At 37.4% G+C, this 20031-nt stretch overlaps 1 protein-coding gene and 1 pseudogene across 1 annotated transcript; one reads left to right on the forward strand and one right to left on the reverse strand.

The window, feature by feature from the left end:
* Positions 1–1239: 1239 nt before the first annotated feature.
* Positions 1240–1823, forward strand: LOC131901005 (PRELI domain containing protein 3B-like; annotated as a pseudogene).
* Positions 1824–2071: 248 nt separating this feature from the next.
* LOC131900974 (zinc finger protein 431-like) lies at positions 2072–8564 on the reverse strand. Its single transcript, XM_059252276.1, has 6 exons — positions 8499–8564; positions 6576–6702; positions 6320–6380; positions 3328–5162; positions 3159–3258; positions 2072–2267 (listed from the first exon to the last, which is right to left on the reverse strand). Exons 1-6 carry the CDS (start codon positions 8562–8564, stop codon positions 2072–2074), a joined length of 2385 nt encoding a protein of 794 aa, XP_059108259.1.
* Positions 8565–20031: the final 11467 nt, after the last annotated feature.

Raw genomic sequence — 20031 nt, forward strand, 5'->3', positions numbered from 1 at the left:
GGTCTAATCTTCTTGGGAACAAGAGTGAACATGCACAAGTACAGAGAGATATCACATAATTAAAATTAAAACAACTCTTAAACTAATTTTTACTCATATTTTTCTCCTGTAATTCTAGTCACAAAGGTATTGAGATCTCTAAATGCTTACAGAATTTCTCTGCATCATGTATTGGTTTGTGTAAAAGAAAGCAAGCATGTAGGATTGACATCAGAGAAATCAATCATGTTCAGTTTGTGGTATTATTTGGGATTATTTAGAAAATGCTGCCCTGCGAGAAGAAATATGTCACAGTGAGTTAGTCTAAGAGTTTACCATTTCCCTTTTATACTTTATGCTTTATGTTGCAGATTAAGGATGGGAATTTTCAGTTTCCTACTGTAGCTGCCATGTATGACACTTGTTTCCATGTCACTTTCATTCTGACCCTGTATCAGTCTGGAACCAATGGCCAATTAACCACTTTCATATGTTCACATTGACATGATATATCAGAGCAACAGAAATGAATTAGTACACATTCATGAACTTTTATATATGGATTCATTATCTCATGTAATTGAAGTATGAAATCTAAATTAGTTACAATATCCTTTAAATCCATAATTCTTTCTTCCGTGTGAATTTGCAGGTATAAGCCAAATACTGTTTGAAGAGATTTTTGACACCTGTGTGTGTCAAAAATCTTGTGTACTTAATGTAAGTGTGTTGGCTAAAGATCTTACCAAATCTTTGTAATCACATTTCCTTTGGTATGAGTTTCTTTAGATCTTCAAAATCTAATGTTATATTCACATGCTTTAAGACAGCAATTATACACTAATAGTGTTACTCTTGTAGGGTTCTTCTCCAGTATGTGTTCTTTTATGTATTCTAAGATTACTGTGACATTCAGATTCTTTACCACACTGATTACATTTGTAGGATTCCATTGCAGTATGTGTTCTTGTACGCCTTTGAAGATGATTGTGATGTTCAAAGGCTTTACCACACTGATTACTTTCACATGGTTTCTCTCCTGTATGTGTTCTTTCATGCATTTGAAGAACATTGTTTTGAGCAAAGGCTTTATCACAATGTTTACATTCATAGGGTTTCTCTCCAGTATGTGTTCTTTTATGCACTTTAAGATCACTGTTACGGCTGTGAGGCTGGCCAGCCAGGACAGAGCAGGACCGGTGAACTTATGTGCCTCATCGTCCCGGGACGCCACAGGACACTGGTCAGGTGGCTGGCACCATGAAGATCTCGACTTTGGAGCATGTCTTTGACCACCGATGTTAAATGGTTACCACAGCTGCAATGCAGAAATACCCAAACCCCATGAACCCAAGTGTGGTTGGCGTTGATGTGTTAGACATGTCAATCCCTCTGGAAAGCTGCACAGCCATAGATTCCTCATCACAGAGTGGGGCCTACCTTCCATTGTGAAGTCCCTTAGTGGTTCCGCAAGTACAAAAATGTACGTGCAAGAGCATTCTGAAGTTGACCCGGTAAGAAAGACAATGGAGCTGAAGTCCACTAACATCTCATTTACAAATATGGTCTCTGTAGACGAGAGGCTTACACACAGGCCGCACCCCCAGGACTCAGAGAAAACTGTCCTGACCCAAAAAGCCATCATCACTGTGAAAGGGGTCAGCCTCAGCAGCTACCTTGAAAGACTCATGGCAAGCACCATATCTTCCAACGCTAACAAAGGCCGAGAAGCAATAGAATTGGTGATACACAAACTGAATGCCGAAATTGAAAAATTGACAGCATCAACAAGAGGAAGCATAAGGACACCAATGCCGGCTGCAGCAGTGTTGCTAGAAAAATGACAATGGAAATTGGTGTACAGCTACAGGGCCCCCAAGACTCTTCAGGCTGACATCATATTTATTTTTTATTTAAAAGATACTGCTATTTTAGGTAGATTTTTTTTTCTTTTCTTTTTTTTTTTTAATGAGCTGGGGTAAGGCTGTGACTTTTGATCAAAATATGGAGAGCTTCTAAATCAAAGTGATCATCTGTGGTAGGAGGGCTTGAGGGAACTGAGTAAAAAAGAGTCTTGTGTCCATGTGAACAATTAATGGGTTGGTCTGTTGTTGTTTAAGTACTTAGAAGAAAGCCATGTGGATCGAGTCTCCTTAGGGAGAAGCTTAGAGCCTTTTAGGTACGAGAAAACTACCTGGCTGGGGACCAACCAGAACAGAGTCCAGCTGCCCTGGCATCTAAAGAGTTGACTGAGGCAGCGAACAAGAACCACCTGCCTGAGGAACTCCCTTTAAAAAGAGAAATTGTAAAATTTCAAATGACATTAATTTCTATAAAATAACTTGCCCTGTTGGAAACCAGTGTTTGGATTTGGATTTAAATGATACTTTTGGAGTGAAAATTATCACTAAGGTAATCTCTGACTCCAGGAAAAATAGTATTTTATTGTATTAACGGGTACTGTATTGATTTGCCAAAGTTTTGTGACTTAGTAAAGACATTCCCTTCTTGAATTTGTACTTTGTGGTTTGCACGCTGTACTGTGGGCTGGTTATGTTAACAGAGAAAATAAAGTCATTACCTGAGTGTCCCATCACTCTTAAACAGAACCCTGAGACAAAAATCAGCTGTTCACATCTCTTAGCATTTCACATTTACTTAACTTATAAATTGCCACATGTCAAAATCATGGTTTTGTAATTGTTAAGACATGATATGTCAAGTTATTTGAATAAAATTACTTTTGGGGGAAAAAATCACTGTTACAAGGAAAGGCTTTACTGCATGGGTTACATTAATAAGGTTTCTCTCCTGCATGTCTCTTTTTATATACTTGAAGACAACTGTGATGTGAAAAGGCTTTACTACACTGATTACATTCATAGGGTTTCATTCCAGTATGTGTTCTTGTATGCCTTTGAAGATGACTGTAATGTACAAAGGCTTCATTACACAGATTACATTCAAAGAGTTTCTTTCCAGCATGTATTGTTTCAAGTGCTTTAAAATGACAATGATCTGCAAAGGCTTTACCACACTGATTACATTCATAGAGTTTCTCTCCAGTATGTATTTTTACATGTCTTTGAAGATGACTTTGATGTTCATAGGCTTTACTACATTGATTACATTCATATGGTTTCTCTCCAGTATGTGTTCTTTTATGGCTTGGAAGATACCTGTGTTGTGCAAAGGCTTTAACACATTGGTTACATTTATAGGGTTTCTCTCCTGTATGTCTTCTTTTATGTATTTGAAGATAACTGTGATATGCAAAGGCTTTATTACACAGATTACATTCATAGGGTTTCTTTCCAGTATGTGTTATTTCATGTGTTTTAAAATTACTGTGATCTACAAAGGCTTTACCACACAGATTACATTCATAGGATTTCTCTCCAGTATGTGTTCTTTCATGCTTTTGAAGGTGACTGTAAGCTGCAAAGGCTTTACCACAGTGATTGCATTCATAGGGTTTCTCTCCAGTGTGTGTTCTTTCATGCCTTTGAAGGTGACTATGATCTGCAAAGGCTTTACCACAGTGATTGCATTCATAGGGTTTCTCTCCAGTATGTATTCTTTTATGCCTTTGAAGATATCTGTTATGTGCAAAGGATTTATCACACTGTTTACATTCATAGGGTTTCTCTCCAGTGTGTGTTATTTCATGCCTTTGAAGGTGACTGTGATCTGCAAAGGCTTTACCACAGTGATTGCATTCATAGGGTTTCTCTCCAGTATGTGTTCTTTCATGCCTTTGAAGGTGACTGTAAGCTGCAAAGGCTTTACCACAGTGATTGCATTCATAGGGTTTCTCTCCAGTATGTGTTCTTTCATGCCTTTGAAGATGACTGTGATCTGCAAAGGCTTTACCACAGTGATTGCATTCATAGGGTTTCTCTCCAGTATGTGTTCTTTCATGCCTTTGAAGATGACTATGATCTGCAAAGGCTTTACCACAGTGATTGCATTCATAGGGTTTCTCTCCAGTGTGTGTTCTTTCATGCCTTTGAAGGTGACTATGATCTGCAAAGGCTTTACCACAGTGATTGCATTCATAGGGTTTCTCTCCAGTATGTGTTCTTTCATGCCTTTGAAGATATCTGTTATGTGCAAAGGATTTATCACACTGTTTACATTCATAGGGTTTCTCTCCAGTGTGTGTTATTTCATGCCTTTGAAGGTGACTGTGATCTGCAAAGGCTTTACCACAGTGATTGCATTCATAAGGTTTCTCTCCAGTATGTGTTCTTTCATGCCTTTGAAGGTGACTGTAAGCTGCAAAGGCTTTACCACAGTGATTGCATTCATAGGGTTTCTCTCCAGTATGTGTTCTATCATGCCTTTGAAGATGACTGTGATCTGCAAAGGCTTTACCACAGTGATTGCATTCATAGGGTTTCTCTCCAGTATGTGTTCTTTCATGCCTTTGAAGATGACTATGATCTGCAAAGGCTTTACCACAGTGATTGCATTCATAGGGTTTCTCTCCAGTGTGTGTTCTTTCATGCCTTTGAAGGTGACTATGATCTGCAAAGGCTTTACCACAGTGATTGTATTCATAGGGTTTCTCTCCAGTATGTGTTCTTTCATGCCTTTGAAGATATCTGTTATGTGCAAAGGATTTATCACACTGTTTACATTCATAGGGTTTCTCTCCAGTGTGTGTTATTTCATGCCTTTGAAGGTGACTGTGATCTGCAAAGGCTTTACCACAGTGATTGCATTCATAGGGTTTCTCTCCAGTATGTGTTCTTTCATGCCTTTGAAGGTGACTGTAAGCTGCAAAGGCTTTACCACAGTGATTGCATTCATAGGGTTTCTCTCCAGTATGTGTTCTATCATGCCTTTGAAGATGACTATAATCTGCAAAGGATTTATCACACTGTTTACATTTATAGGGTTTCTCTCCAGTGTGTGTTCTTTCATGCCTTTGAAGAACACTGTTTTGAGCAGAGGCTTTACCACACTGATTACATTCATACAGTTTCTCTCCAATATCTGTACTTTCAAGCACTTGAAAAGTACTGTGTTGTGCAAAGGCTTTCCCACACTGATTATGTTCATAGAGTTTCTCTCTAGTATATCTTCTTTTTTGCAAATGAAGAGTACTATGATGAGAAAAGGCTTTACCACATTGATTAAATTCATATGGTTTCTCTCCAATTTGACTTCTTTCAGGTCTGCAAAGATAATTTGAATATGTAACAGCTGTACCATATTCTTTACTCTTTTACATCTTTATTTTGTGTGAATTAATTTTACATTTCAGTGTAGACGTAAAGAGAAATTGGATCATAAATTTTTATCACTTTGCTTATACTTATGTTGTTCCCCTTCATTAAGGATTATTTTGCTCTTTTGAAGATGCCTATGATGTTTAGATCCTTCATTACATGGATCACATATATGGAATGATTTTCTCAATGAGATTTTTCATATATATGAAAAGAATTGAAAGTATTTAAACCTTTACCCCACTTAATTTCATTAATCCCTTTTCCTATACCATGAATCCTACTACATTTGCTCAATGAACCAGGAGAGACAGAAGTTTTACACATTCCCACTACTCAAAGGACTTTTCTTCAGTTTGTTTGTAGACGTATTCCCAATTAAGCTGGAAAACCAATTATGTGTAAACTTGAATCACATTAAGGAAGTCTACTCAATATGAGACTGGTACATAACTTATAATTGTTTTGAGATGAAGAGGGATATATTGCTTTTTTTCCATATTGCTATGTTCATATGGCTTGTACCCAGAGTGACATATGCTATACCTAGTAAATGAAGAATAACAAATAAAAAGTTTCTACATTGTCTCCACACAGCTTGACTTTTTTTTCCTCATATACATGTGATATAGGTTTTAAGGCTTCTTCACAACAATCCCCCCTTAACTCTTGACTCTTAAGACTCATCTCACTAAACTTAGCAGTGTCAGAAAAACTAGAGAGTAACACTAGCTTTAATATAGAGTATTTGTTTATTAGAAGGTTTTGGACATACACTTATCACATATTTAATATGTATACCCTTGGTAATAAGAGTCATATGAAACTAAATGGGTGGGCAATTCCACATCATAGATCTTAGAAAACTATGATTCAAATGCTCATATCTTTTAAGGTATTGATTCCTTGTCTTCCTTCTAAAATGAGTAACCTGCCAACACAATTCATTTACCTGACTTTGATGTATATGGATTGTGAGCATTTGAAGATCATGAATGTAATTTAAGCTTTGATTATTTACACTGTTGCATTTCTTTAAAACATTCAAATACAATAAAATATATCCAGAGGCACCTTTGTATCAGCTTGTACATAAAAATTACCTTTCATGTCTTTGAGAGCTTTGACAATGTTCTTCAACTTCAAGATTTCCCCAATTGTATCCTAAAATATAGAATGAGAGAATTTATAGAATATTACAGGAATTGTGCAAAATTTGATTTACTATCTTCAGTGATCCTTAGAATCTTTCTGGATTTAGTTACCTCATTCTGCCTCATTCTCAATCAGAATTACAGAAGAGTATCAATAACCAAAAAACAATTTTTGCCTTAAATTAAAATATGAATGAAAATTTACCTATAGTAGTGAGGTTCATATATGTCTCCAGCATCATATCTTTGTAGATATTCTTCTGTGAAAGATCCAGCAATGCCCACTCCTCCTTAGTGAAGTTGATGTGCACATCATTATAGGTCACGGCATCCTAAAATATGCTATATGTAAGTATGTCATACATTTGTATATAACCAAAAGCATGGCCCGTCAGTGGCCATGCACACCTTTAATCCGGAGGCAAATCCAGGCAGATTTCTGTGAGTTCGAGACCATCTTGGGCTACCAAGTGAATTCCAGGAGAGGCGCAAAACTACACAGAGAAACCCTGTCTTGAAAAACCAAAAAAAAAAAAAAAAAAAAAAAACAGCATGATACCAACAACATTATAAATGCATGCTTCTTGACAATATAGTCATATAATTCTGGTGCTTCCCACTCTTATTCTTTAACTGAGACATTACAATATAATCATCAATTTATTTTAGAATGAAAGAGAATTGCCAATTAACAGACATAGAGACAAAAAACACATCAAGAGCACTGAGTACACATCAACGAAATTGTATGAATAATTACTAACTACAAAAATGATGAGTAAGTTTGGTGTATTGGCTCATGCTTTTAATCCCAGAAACCAGAGAGCAGAGGCAGGTATATGTGCTTCTGAGTTGAAAGCTAGCCTAGTCTATGCAATCAGTTTCAGGACAGTAAAAAGTAAATATTAAGAACCTGTTTGCACAGCAAACATCAATCATATGTACAAAAAAACATAGAATGAACTTAGAGACTGTTTCTTTACTGAAGTTGCTACAAAGAGTTATGCATTTACTCCAGTTCTTTATTCATCTTCTAGAAATCTGAATTGCTCCAGCTTAAACAGTACTTTAAGCAGTCTTACTATAAGGAACTTTTTATTTAAACAGTTACAAATAGATGATAACATGAGCAATATCACTGTTGATTATAAATAATCAACACAGGGCAGGCCAGATGAGTCAGAAGTTAAGAGCTGTTGCTAGTCTTGTATACAGATGGGTTCAATTGCCAGTACTAACATGGGGGATCCCACAACTGTTCATTATTCTAAGCTCAGAGATTCTAAGAACCTCTTTTGAGTACTGTGAGGGCCAGGCATATGTGTATTGCATATCTATGTATAGAGGCAAAAGAATCATTGTTATTGAAAAATGAAACAAATACATTGAGGAGGAAGAATGTCACACACCTGTAATTTAATTACTCAAAATTTCCAGGCACTATGACTCTCATAAATACTGCCAACCTGGAAATGAGAATGATATCCTCTGCCAAATTTCAAAATTCAAGCTGGAGGTAAAGTTAAAAAAAATGGCATATGCTTGACATGATATATACATATATACATATATACATACATACATATATATATATATATGTATATATATATATATATGTATATATATATCTCCATGAATGTTGGACATTTCATCTCAGCATGCGGGAGCAAGAGTTGGGTGAATCTCTGAGTTCAAGGCCAGCTTGGTGTATAGAACTATGCTTAGGACAGTCAGGGCTATACAGAAAAAGTTTGTCATCAGAAACAAATATAAAAACATCAAAATTTTTAAAAAAATCAGGCTACCAAGATGGCTTAGAATTGAATACCAATTTGTTTAATTGTATCTTATGTGATTTAGTAATACCATCTACAATGTTGCTGAAGTCATGACAGCACAAGAAGTAAGCTGGCTGAATTCATTTCAAACATAACACAGTAGAAACTTAGAAAAGAAATGAGTTAAGCCTATAGAGACATATATCATACCCCCAATAGAAATTTCATCCAGATAAGTTACTCCTACTTGAGGTTTTACGAGAACCCCAAAGAAAGCTGTCAAGGACAGATACATGTTCAAACACCTCATCCTATCTGGGAGCTTTTTATTCAGTTGACTAGATTCTGACCCAGGTCACTTTAGGTTCAGGATCATCCATGAAGAACATGCATTTAGTCACTTCCATGATGCTCATATTGTGCAACAGCCCCTACACTGTTCAAATGTCCAAAATCGCTTTTGACACTCATGACAAATTCTTGACTGGGTCATCTTATACAACCTGAAAACAATTTAAATATTTCAAACATATAAATGGCATGGAAAACTCTTTCCCATTTCAAATGAGAGGAACTGAGACATAATAATGAAAGACAAAAAGAAGACTGAAACCCAGCAGGGCAACCATTGAATCTGGTAGCTCTGTGTCAGAGACATGGGGCTTCATTTTCAAAGGATTTAGATGGCTCTCTTCCCACAAATTCCCATACATCTCTCTCTTTGGTTACTTCCACTCAGTATATGCAGCTCTCCTTGGAAGATGTCTCATTGCTTAAGTATCTCAACATGTTATGATCTTAAATTGCAACACAGGCTTCATCGTCATAGTGTCATGCAATGAACTTAGACAGTCTCCTCACTGGAGCTCTTACCATACCAAACACAGATGCCTACAACAGAGCTGATCTGAAAATGCAGACTAAGAATGTATAATTTTAAATTTTGCATCATTCTGGTATCCAGAACCAGTTCAACATCAGTGATTCCCCCAAATTTGACTTCTTAGTTGTGATATCCCCTGCCATGCTTGAACCAGAGTTGTGGCAGGCTTTGAATAAAGTTGCTTCCTGGGACTGGCAATCACTTTGCTTAATCCCTCTATTAATTGAGTGTATAGAAGGAGGGATTCTTACCCTTAGGGCACCTTGCTCGGCTTCCAAAGTAGGGTAAGGACCTTCTTTTTAATGGTGATACTCTCCCTGAAAGTTGCTGACACTTTTCAGCATTTGACTACCTTCTACAAATTCATAGTGCTATTTTTCTCTACAACCCATAGACTTTTCATTTATTTATGATCCATTTCTTGATTTTTTTAATGTAGTACTGAATGAATCGTAAGTAATAGCTAGCCAAGATAGTCAATAGTCCATCTAAGAAATCAGTCCCATTATTTTATCTTATTTCTGCCTTACTCAATTTCTTGAGGAAATGGGCAAAATAAGAAAAGTTAGGGGGCAAAATATCACATAAATTACCTCGATTTTAATTCCCCTGAAATTCTTTGACCTGTACCTCCACTGCTCATAATACTTCTAACAGTACTTTATTCAATGTACTATAAGAATAACCAATTAAGCTCTGTGTGCAGCTTTCTATGTCCTTTGTCATCTAAATTTTGATGTGCTCAACATTGCCCCCAAAAGTCATCATTCCCAGGACCTTTGGACAACAAAATCACTTTTGGTTTATTATATTCTGTTACAACCTGCTTTTTCTTGCTCTGATTCAGTTTTCTACACAAAAGCACCTAGGTAACAAACATGTTTATTTGCCTCATTCTTCCAGATCACAATCCATTATTGTCAGTGTTTAGAATAGATATTCAATCTAGCAACTGAAGGCAAAAACCATGAGGAATCTTTGTTTCCAAGCTTTCTCTCTGACATAGTCATTGTCTTATGCCAAGCTTGCTGTCTTATCTAGTGCAGGCCAACATTCTTAGGGATATTGCATACTCAGTGGAAGGGCCATCACCCATAAATCATACATCAACAAAATCTTTCACAGACTTAGCAACTAGGTGTTCTGATGGGGCACATCCTCAACAGATGTTTCCAATGGTGACTATGGGCTCTGAAATGTTGACATCTGAAAGTAAGTAGGACACAGAGAAAATAATATATGAGATTTTCCAAACCCAAACCCAATGAATCAACTACATCAACAACTTAAATAGCAAAAAAAAATTGATGATGATAAGAAGTAGCAATACAGATACACCAATGAATGAAGAAATACAAGTTTCTGAGATCAAGAAGAGAAAATTGAAATTGTTCATCTACAGAAAATCTCCAAATGAAAAACCTAAGGAGATCTTAACATAATATTGTAATTTTCCATATTATAAAAATAAGTGAAGTTCCATCATTTGCCAGAGAAACAATATAACTATATCATAACTAATAAAAAAAGAAACCTCACATAACACAGATGGTACCAGTGATAAAAGGAGACAGAAAGACAGACCTACAAATATAACATTGTCTCTTGAAAAAGAATTATAAGTTTCTAATGAAAATCAAAATCAAAGAAATCACTGACCACCACTCACCCTGTGCACTCCAGTTCTGTCCTTCACCAATAATAGAAAATGGGTTGAGTGAGAAGACTGTTCCACCAAAATTGGAATCATTCACTTGAAGCCTGATATTTCTACATTGTAGAAAATAGTTTTGGCTACTAATACTATCTCATTCTCCTTTGATAAAGAATAGGATGTCAGTTAGAAAATTTAAAACAATTTCATTTCCTATGATTAAAGATTAGATGTAAACCTATATCAGAGTGAGGAAATTAAAAAAAATATATATCAAATGGAAGACAATATTTTTTAAAATAAATATTGTATGATTCTATTATATACTTAAAACAACCTGATTTCCTTTATAAGTCTTTGTTTTATAAGTCTTACAAACTTTTTAAAAAAAGTCAAGACCCATTTTTTGTGTATACTGGTACGTAAGAGAAAGAATATTTTCCATGTGTGTATAGGTGACAGAGTAAAGATCATATCAGATCCCCTGGATCTGGAATAGCAGGAAATTATAAGCCTCTCAACTTGAGTGCTTCTATCTGAACTCCCCCAAGAATACTTGCTGAGTGACATTTGCAACCCACATACTACTTTTTATCCAATAAACTAAAAGTCTTTCACAGATCAGCCACAACATAATTCTAAATAAGAGAATAAGTAAGTAAGTGATCCCTGGGAACCTAATGAATCAATAGTAAGATGTTGGGTATGGTACCAGGAATACTATTCACAGACCTTCCCCACTCTAAGGGATCCAATACTCACGGTTGCCCTGAGGGCTAAAACAGAACTCTAGCTGCAGCTTCTCCTCTCCCTTTTAATGTCTTCTGTGGATTCCAAAGAGCATCCCCCACAACCCTTCCCTACTATCTTCATATCTGTGTCCCATCACCCAACTGTGCCAGACACCCTCTGTTCAACTACTCACCACATCTTCTAAAAGACCAGTTGGGTTGTCTTCAGATCTACCACATTGTCTCTTACTCCACACCTAATTTTAAAAGTTGCTCCTATCAGAGGTAGCTTTTTCTCTTCTTTCCCCATGCCTCCTGTGGATCTGAAAATTATCTCCCCTGCATTCCTCTTCCCCCAGTTTTCATCATCACCAAGTAGTCTCCCTTGAACACACCAGACAAGAAGGCCAGGAAAAAGGCAACACTCATTCAACACACACTTTGAAACTCCAGAGGACAAACACAAACCCAGGAACAAAACTCCCATCCAACAAAGATGAAGTTAGAAAACAACACCTAGACCTATTTTCACCCTAAACCAAGATGCCAGCGGAGGAACATAATAACAGCCAGGGCACTATGTGAACAACAGAACCCAACTATCCTACCACAACAGGCCCTAAATACTCAAAAATAGTTGAAATACAAGGAAAAAAACTTAAAAACCAAATATATGTAGATGATAAAGGCCCATAAAAAATGAATAGCTTACATGAATTCATGAAAGCACAAACGAACAATGGAAGAATATCAATAAATTCCACAAAAAAAGATGAGAAACACAAGCAATTGGAGTAAACCAATAAACAACTTAAATAAAGCTAAGATAAAACAAACAAATCACTAAAGGAAACAAATACAACTGTTTAAGAGCTTAAAGTGGAAATAAAAACAATAAAAAAAAACCAGAAACTGAAGGAATTCCAGAAATGAAAACTTTAGGACTACAAAAAGGAATTCCAGAGGCAAGATTCACCAGTAGAGCAGAGAAATGGAGGGGAGAATCTCAGACCCTGGGGATACAATAGAAGAAATGGATACATCAGTCGAAGAAAATGTTAAATATAAAAATTCCTCGATGCTAAGCAACTAAGAAATCTGGGATATTATGCAGAGACCAAACCTGTGAATGATAGGAATAGAGGAAAGATTAAAAAAAAAAACCACACACACACTCAAATGTCCAGAAAATATTTTCAATAAAATGATACAATAATTTTTTTCCTAAGTTAAAGGAGGTGCTGATGAAAGTACACAGAAGCATGTAAAACACCAAATAAACTGGGTCAGAAAAGAAAGTCCCCTTGTCACATAATAACCAAATCATTAAACATACATAATAAAGAAAAATATTAAAAGCTGCAAAGGAAAAAGACCGAGCAACATATAAAGGCAGACCTATTAGAATTGTACCTAACATCTCAGTGGAGATTCTAATAGCCATAAGGGCTTGCAGGCATGTGGTGCATGCAGCTAGAGTTTTTCTGGTCCTGCCTGGCCTACAGTCAGGACAAATCTCTCTAATCCATCAGTTCTACAGTGGCTCAGACCCAACCAAGTAAACACACAGAGACTTATATTGCTTACAAACTGTATGTCCATGGCAGGCTTCTTGTTATCTACTTCTTCTATCTTAAATTCACCCACTTCTATTAATCTATACTTTGCCACATGGCTTGTGGCTTAACAGTACCTTACATCTCGCTTGTCATGGCTGCAGCTGGCAGTGTCTCCATCTGCCTCCTGTTCTCTCAATTCTCCTCTTCATTAATCCCACCTATACTTCCTGCCTGGCTACTGGCCAATCAGTGTTTTATTTATCAATCAATCATCCACAGCAGGTGCATGTTCTAAGTAACCACAGATGCCATCTCACTACTATATCCAGAAAATTTTCAATTACCAAAAATGAAGAAAATAAGTTATTCTCTGAAAAAGTCAAATTTGAACAGTATCTATGTACAAATCCAGTACTACAGAAGATTCTTAGAAAAATATCCAACCCAAGGAAGTCAACTACCCACATGAAAAAACAGTAAATAATAATCTTACATTAGCAAAACCAAAAGAAGGAAAACACAAACAAGGCTACACTCATTCACGTACTACCATCATTATTAACAACTAAATAACAGGAATTAATGATCATTATTCCTAATATCTCCCAATATCAAATGACTCAACTCCTCAATGAAGACACAAATTAAGAATATGGACTCAAAAAAATATGCATCATTCTACCATATACAAGAAACACACTTCAACATCAAAGATGGAGATTACTAAAAGGTAAAGGCTGGGAAAACATATTTAAAGCAATTGGACCTAAGAAGCAGGCTTGTGCAGCCATTTTATTACCTACCAAAATAAACTTCAAACAAAATTTAATCAAAAGACATTGGAAGAACACTCATTATTTATCAAAGGAAAATCCACCAATATGACACTTCAATTATTAATATCTATGCCCCTAACACAAGATCAAACCCTTTTGTAAAAGAAACACTTCCACAGATTAAATGACACATTGACTCTCACACAGGGTTTGAAAGTGGTAGACTTCAATAACCTTCTCTCACCAATGGATATGTCATCTAGTCCAAAAACAAAGAGAGAAATATTGGAGATAATGGATTTTATAAACAGTATGATGCAAACTGATACTACAGAACATTCCACCCAAAGAAAAAAGAATACACCTTCCTCTCAGCAGCACATGGGGTTTTCCCCAAAGTAGATTACACACTTGGACACAATTCAAGTTCCAACAGATACAAGAAAATTTAATAAAATGGTGTATACTACCAGACAACTATGGATTACAGCTGGATATGAAAAAAGACAAATTTTAAAATCTCATGAATATTGACCAACATTCTACTGAAGAAAATGAGTCAAGACAGAAATAAAAAAAGAAATTAAGAAGTTTCTAGGACTCAAAGAAAATGATTATACAACATACCCAAACCTAAAGGACACAACAAAAGTGGTGATGTTAGCAAACTGTATAGCACTGAGTATCTACATTAAAAAAGGAAATAAATGAAAATTATAACTGTCTAGTCTTAAACTCTATCAAAGGCCCAAGAAGTAAATAATAATACCTGCATAAGCAGGAAATACAAGCAAGAGACTTCCAAAAGAGTGTAAGAAACAACAGAAAGAACTAGCTGCCTGGACAATCACCCAAGATTCCTCTGCAATTCCTCTGGGGCATCCAATTTTGGCCTACACCCTTTAGCATATCTGACAGACTTTCATGTGAGGCAGGAATTTTTTTACAGACTGTCCCACCTTTTCTTGAAAAGGTTTGGTAGTTACCTTTCTTGCATCCAAATGACACTAAACACTGTTTCTTCCCGTACACAGAAGCAACAAAGGAAGGTCATCATACTGACTTTTAGTTAGGAAACAGCTATAAAATGGTGTTAAAACTGATTGTGACTTCATCACTGAAGATCAAACATAGAGGTTGAAGGGAAACATCTAATAGATGGGTGCCATTGTGAGACAATCAAGAATGTTTTATGGACCTTGGACAGTTTAATTCTTTCCAGACTCCAGTAAAGGAATTCAACTCCTGTCTATATCTGAGAGTTTGGACTTTACAAGAGGACAATGGAAGGATATCCCAATACTACCACTTGGTAACCCAAATTCAGCAGGAAGAAGCCTGATCAGTCATTATTTCAATCCCATAATGTCAGTTAGTGTAACCTCTGCAGAGGGACATGGGATAAGAACTGAAGGAAAAATTCAACTATTCAGTTTAGGGTAAAAAAACCCAAAGTACCCAGTCCCACTGCCTGGATGCCTCCCAAACAGATCAAGCCAATCAACTGTCTCACCTTTTCAGAGGGCCTGATCCAGTTTGGGGCCCCTCAGCCATTGGTTCATAGCTTATGTGTTTCCATTCATTTGGCTATTTGTCCCTGTGCTTTATCCAACCTTGGTCTCAACAATTCTTGCTCATATAAACAGGAAGTGGGACCAGGTCCTGTGCTCAGTGCATGAGTTGACAGTTTGAAACCTGGGGCTTATGCAGGGATGCTTGGCTCAGCCTGGGAAGAGGGGACTGGACCTGCCTGGACTGAGTCTACCAGGTTGATCTCAATCCTCGGGGGAGTCTTTGCCCTGGAGGAGATGGGAATGGGGGTGAGCTTGGGGGAATGCAGGGTGGGGGAGACCAAGGGAATCCATGGCTGATATGTAGAATTAAATTATATTGTAAAATAAAATTAAATAAAAACCCAAAGTAGTGTAACCAGTTGTTTCTTGACTATAAGCCAGAAGTGTCTCTGGGACTCTTAGCAATTTCAAGTGTTTGGGAGTTCTGATCTCTGATGATAAGTGATACTAGGGTCCAAGAAGGGGCAAAGTTAAATGCAGTAAAGAAGACCAGTTAACAGAAAAATGCCCTTGGTTAAGAAAATAGAATTTCTGTTCTTGCACAGACCTAATATTTGAATGAAGACATGTCAATCTCAACCTCAATAATCCTGGTCTCTGGAGCCCAAGAAATGGTCAATTGGGACAATTATAGATCACCTAGACCTGATTCACTGATTGCATACGGGTAATTCCAAATGTAGATAAAATTGGATAATTTTTGTTGTTGGTTTTCCAAGAAAGGATTTCTTTATGTAGTTTTGGTACCTGTCCTGGAACTCACTCTGTAGACCAGGCTGGACATGAACTCACAGAGATCTGTATGGTTCTGCCTCCCAAGTGCTGGGATTTAAGGCATTTGCCACAACCACCTAGCCCAAATCTGATTTGTATTGACTAATCCTGAAATCATTTTCCAAAATGCACTGAAGCATCCCAGCTTAAGCTCTGCAGAGATACTCAGGTTCAGGACAATATCTCTTAAAGTCACTTTTGCTGTCAGCCACTGGTCCATGTCAAATTATTCTCAGAAATGAATAGACCAAGTATGATAGCAGAGCCAGGCAGATCTCCTTGAATTTGGTCTTCATAGTGAATATGAGACAAAGAAATTTATCAATAATACACACACACACACACACACACACACACACAAATATAGTTAAATACAATTTTTCTCTGTTGTTTGAGACAAGATTACAAAGCTCCAGCAAGCATCAAACTCATACTGTATAGTTTAATGAATAATATATGTTGAATATATGGAATAAATAAAACAAATATAAACTAATTTACATTGAACATATAAAACCAATTCCAGTAAACATTTCATTTCATACCATTGGTTTATTATTCAAAATATAACAGTTTTCTTTCTATACAAGAGAGTGCTTCCAAACAATTATCTAATCCTGACTTGTCTAACCAACATGTATAGGAACAGCAACAATTTATAATTTCAACCAGCTCCCTAATTCTGATAATAACCAATATAACTAGATTTTTAAATACAAAATAAAAATGCCTCAAAACAACAGTTATAAGTTTATTTGCCTTATAACATTACCAGTTTTACCTATGAGGATCATCCATGCTGTCTCAGGAACATCCAAGTCTCTAGCAGTATCTGAAGTCTCAGAATGCAATGGTGACCCCCTGGAACACTCAGTAAAGCAGCTGGGTAGCAGGAAGTATTTGGAAAGCATTTGCACTCAAAGAAGGGTCTGGAGAGTATCTTAGAGACTAAAGAAATAGAAGGCAGCCTGGTGGCAGGAAGATCCTTAAAAAGGGTAGGTGGATTCCTGGATCACTTTTCCTGCATCAAATTCTCACCTTTATGACCATGGCAAGCTGTTCCTGCACTGTTCCAGCATTCTGCTACTCCTAACAACTACAGCAGCAGCACTACAACCTCCACATCTCTTGGTTTCATCATCAGCCTTTGTTGACTCCTTGTCCACCTAGATCCAGGTCCTGGGGGATTCCCGGGACTAGTTCAAGGGCTCCAAATGATCAAGCCATGTGACACTCCATGAACATCTCCTTCATCTCTACAGATACTTGAGATAGATAAGAATAGAGCTGGGTTAGTGCACAGGGTCTGTGAGCTTTTGCAGCCCCAACTTCCTGCCTCCCTGGAACAAGCCCACAAATCACCTACTATGCATACCCTCTCCCTGAGGCAAACTGAACAGAACTTCCTCCACTTCTCTCCTCACAAGCACAGCAATCTCCAGATGCAACAGCAGGTAAGTCCCTCACAGACACACACATAGAACATGTTCACAGACATTCCTCTTCCCTGGAAATGCCCTTCCAGACATTATTCTCAGCCTGACTCAGAATAAATGGGAATCCTGTGGTGATTTCAGTTTTGAGGAAAGAGGCAGATGTGGAGTACTTGGCAGCTAAACTCGAGACCTGCTCTAATATCAAGACCAGTGGAGAGAGCAAGGCAGCCCATCCACTGCAAACCACAGGGCCCGGGAGGAGGAGACCTGGACCACCAAGTAGGAAGCTGGGAAGCAAAACCACAGATAGCATGGAAGACAGACCCTAAGATCTGCAAAAAGATCTCAGGTAGAGAAGCAAACATGGCCAATACATATGCTAACATAGAAAGTTTAGGGAGATCTAATGAGACCCTCTTTCTAGAAAAAGTACTATAGGAGACTAATGACTATTGAGAGGGAAAATTGTTTTTCCCAGATGTCAGCATCCTAGTTGGTTATTCAAAACAAAGTGTTTTCCCCTTAAGTCATATAAATAGAAAAATAATTAGAAGAAATAATGGACTCAGTAGCTCATATTTATTCATGAGCATAGACATACAAATAAAAAAAGAGAAACAACCAATTTGAAATGAAGTAAATAGGGGCATGTAGTGGGTTTCCTTTTGTGGCATGAACCAGCTCCAAAATCACGACACAGAGACTTCTTATTAGTTATGAATGCTTCTTGTCACATGGATAATGGCAGGAAATGTGGATTCTGCCCTTTCCACCCACCCAACATCATGCACACCTGAGAAACCTCTGAAGATCAGAAACTCCTTTTGTACCCTGGAAATAAATAAACTTTACAGAATCACACCATTGTTTCTGGTGGTGGAAGAACCTTAGAAGCATTCTATCATATATTGATGAAACTCTGTCTTCCAACTACACACCAAAAGCATGCCTGTGTGTGGACACTTGGCAGTGACACTGCAAGCATCATATCCTCCCATGCCAGAACTGCAGAGTCTCTCCCCTCCCTTATAAATCCACACACAGTGAGGCTCAGAGAACAGGGGCTCTGCCTGGGTCATCACATAAACCAACAGAACCACAGTTTGGCTCATGGTTGATGCAAATTCCAACAGAAATGACAACTCAACAGACCTGCTATGAACACGCTACACTCACCATGGCATATTTTGTGGTCTTCTTTACAATTCACTACAGCAAAAGCATAGGAGAATCCTGCACAGAACCTGAAAGCTACCTTCCACTAACTAGTACTCATAATTGTTAAGACTTTCCAGAGTCCCTCATTGTCTAGGGCCACCTATCTAGGCCTCAGAATATTAATAGCTCCCCTACTGGATGATCAGAGATCAAATGATTCAGAAAGCACAGTCCTTCCACCTCTGCCCTTCCAGTCCTGCATACATGCCCTAGTCCAGAAAGTTTGTATTTTAGTAGACATTCTTCCACTCTTCTAGAGCACATCATGATCCTTGTCCAAAACACAGGATCCTTTTCATGCACATTCTATTACACACTAAATGTGTATTGCAGCCAACCCATTGCCTTGTAGCTGGGACAACTACATAGGTCACAGGTCATAGGTCATATCCACACAGTAACTATTGCTATTGTTTAACTGTTGTCACTATTTAACTTTTGTTAAAAAAATAGACTGTGAATTAGAAAACAATGAGGGATTATAGCAGGGCTTAGAAATAGAAAAGAGAATGTGGATATGATGTAATTATAATCTCAAAAAATTATATTGAACAGTTGAAACAAGCTCTATGTCCATGGGCTCCAGAGCCTAGGAATTTATATTACAGCACATCAAAGATTTCTCAGAACTTTGGTATCAGGGGTACCATCTAAAACCAGAAAAATAACAATCCTGTTATGCACTGCCACAACATTATACACAGATCTATTTCAGTTGAACTACTGTAACTATAGAAATTTGGGTTCAAGATAAGTTCAGTCTTTTACCCAGATTCATGACTTCCCTGGTCTATGAATCCCAACAATGAACGATCAGGGCATTTATGGAGCATTTGAAAGTGATTACCAAATGACACATTTCTAATCTTGACTACTGTTGAAGTAGGAAAGATCTCAACCTCCTTTATGCCTCTCCCTTTCTGCACTGTGACTCTACCAGCTTCAAAATTAGTCTGTGAACTTAACAACTGTACAGATCCCTTTTCATTTTAAAGCCCCCACTAAACTTAGTCAGAGACATTGGAGGTCACTCATTAACTGGTCTATTTTTCCTTCTCACTGACCAGTCAAGGCTCAGAATGGAAGGAATTGTGGGACTGTCTTCCTAGCAGTGGGCAGCAAAGGCAAGATTAGGTGTCCAAAGTAATTCTCAATTATGTAACATGAGGCAGTAATATTACAAGCTCATAGTCTTCCATGCCAGGATGGCATGGCCTCCCCCTTCCCAGGGAATCCACACTAAGCAAAACTCATAGGCCAACGGCAACTACCCAGGTC

The sequence above is a fragment of the Peromyscus eremicus genome, unplaced genomic scaffold, assembly GCF_949786415.1.
Source record: "Peromyscus eremicus unplaced genomic scaffold, PerEre_H2_v1 PerEre#2#chrX_unloc_1, whole genome shotgun sequence".
Lineage (NCBI taxonomy): Eukaryota > Metazoa > Chordata > Mammalia > Rodentia > Cricetidae > Peromyscus > Peromyscus eremicus.

Bases quoted from the DNA above. Each gene is read 5' to 3' on its own strand.
- LOC131900974 (XM_059252276.1), bottom strand. From the start codon at position 8,564: ATGAGCATCATGGAAGTGACTAAATGCATGTTCTTCATGGATGATCCT. The intron at 6,381-6,575 runs GTAAATTTTCAT...TCTATATTTTAG, and splicing joins TATGAACCTCACTACTATAG to GATACAATTGGGGAAATCTT. The intron at 3,259-3,327 runs GTAATTTTAAAA...TGTGTAATAAAG, and splicing joins TAAAGCCTTTGTAGATCACA to CCTTTGCATATCACAGTTAT.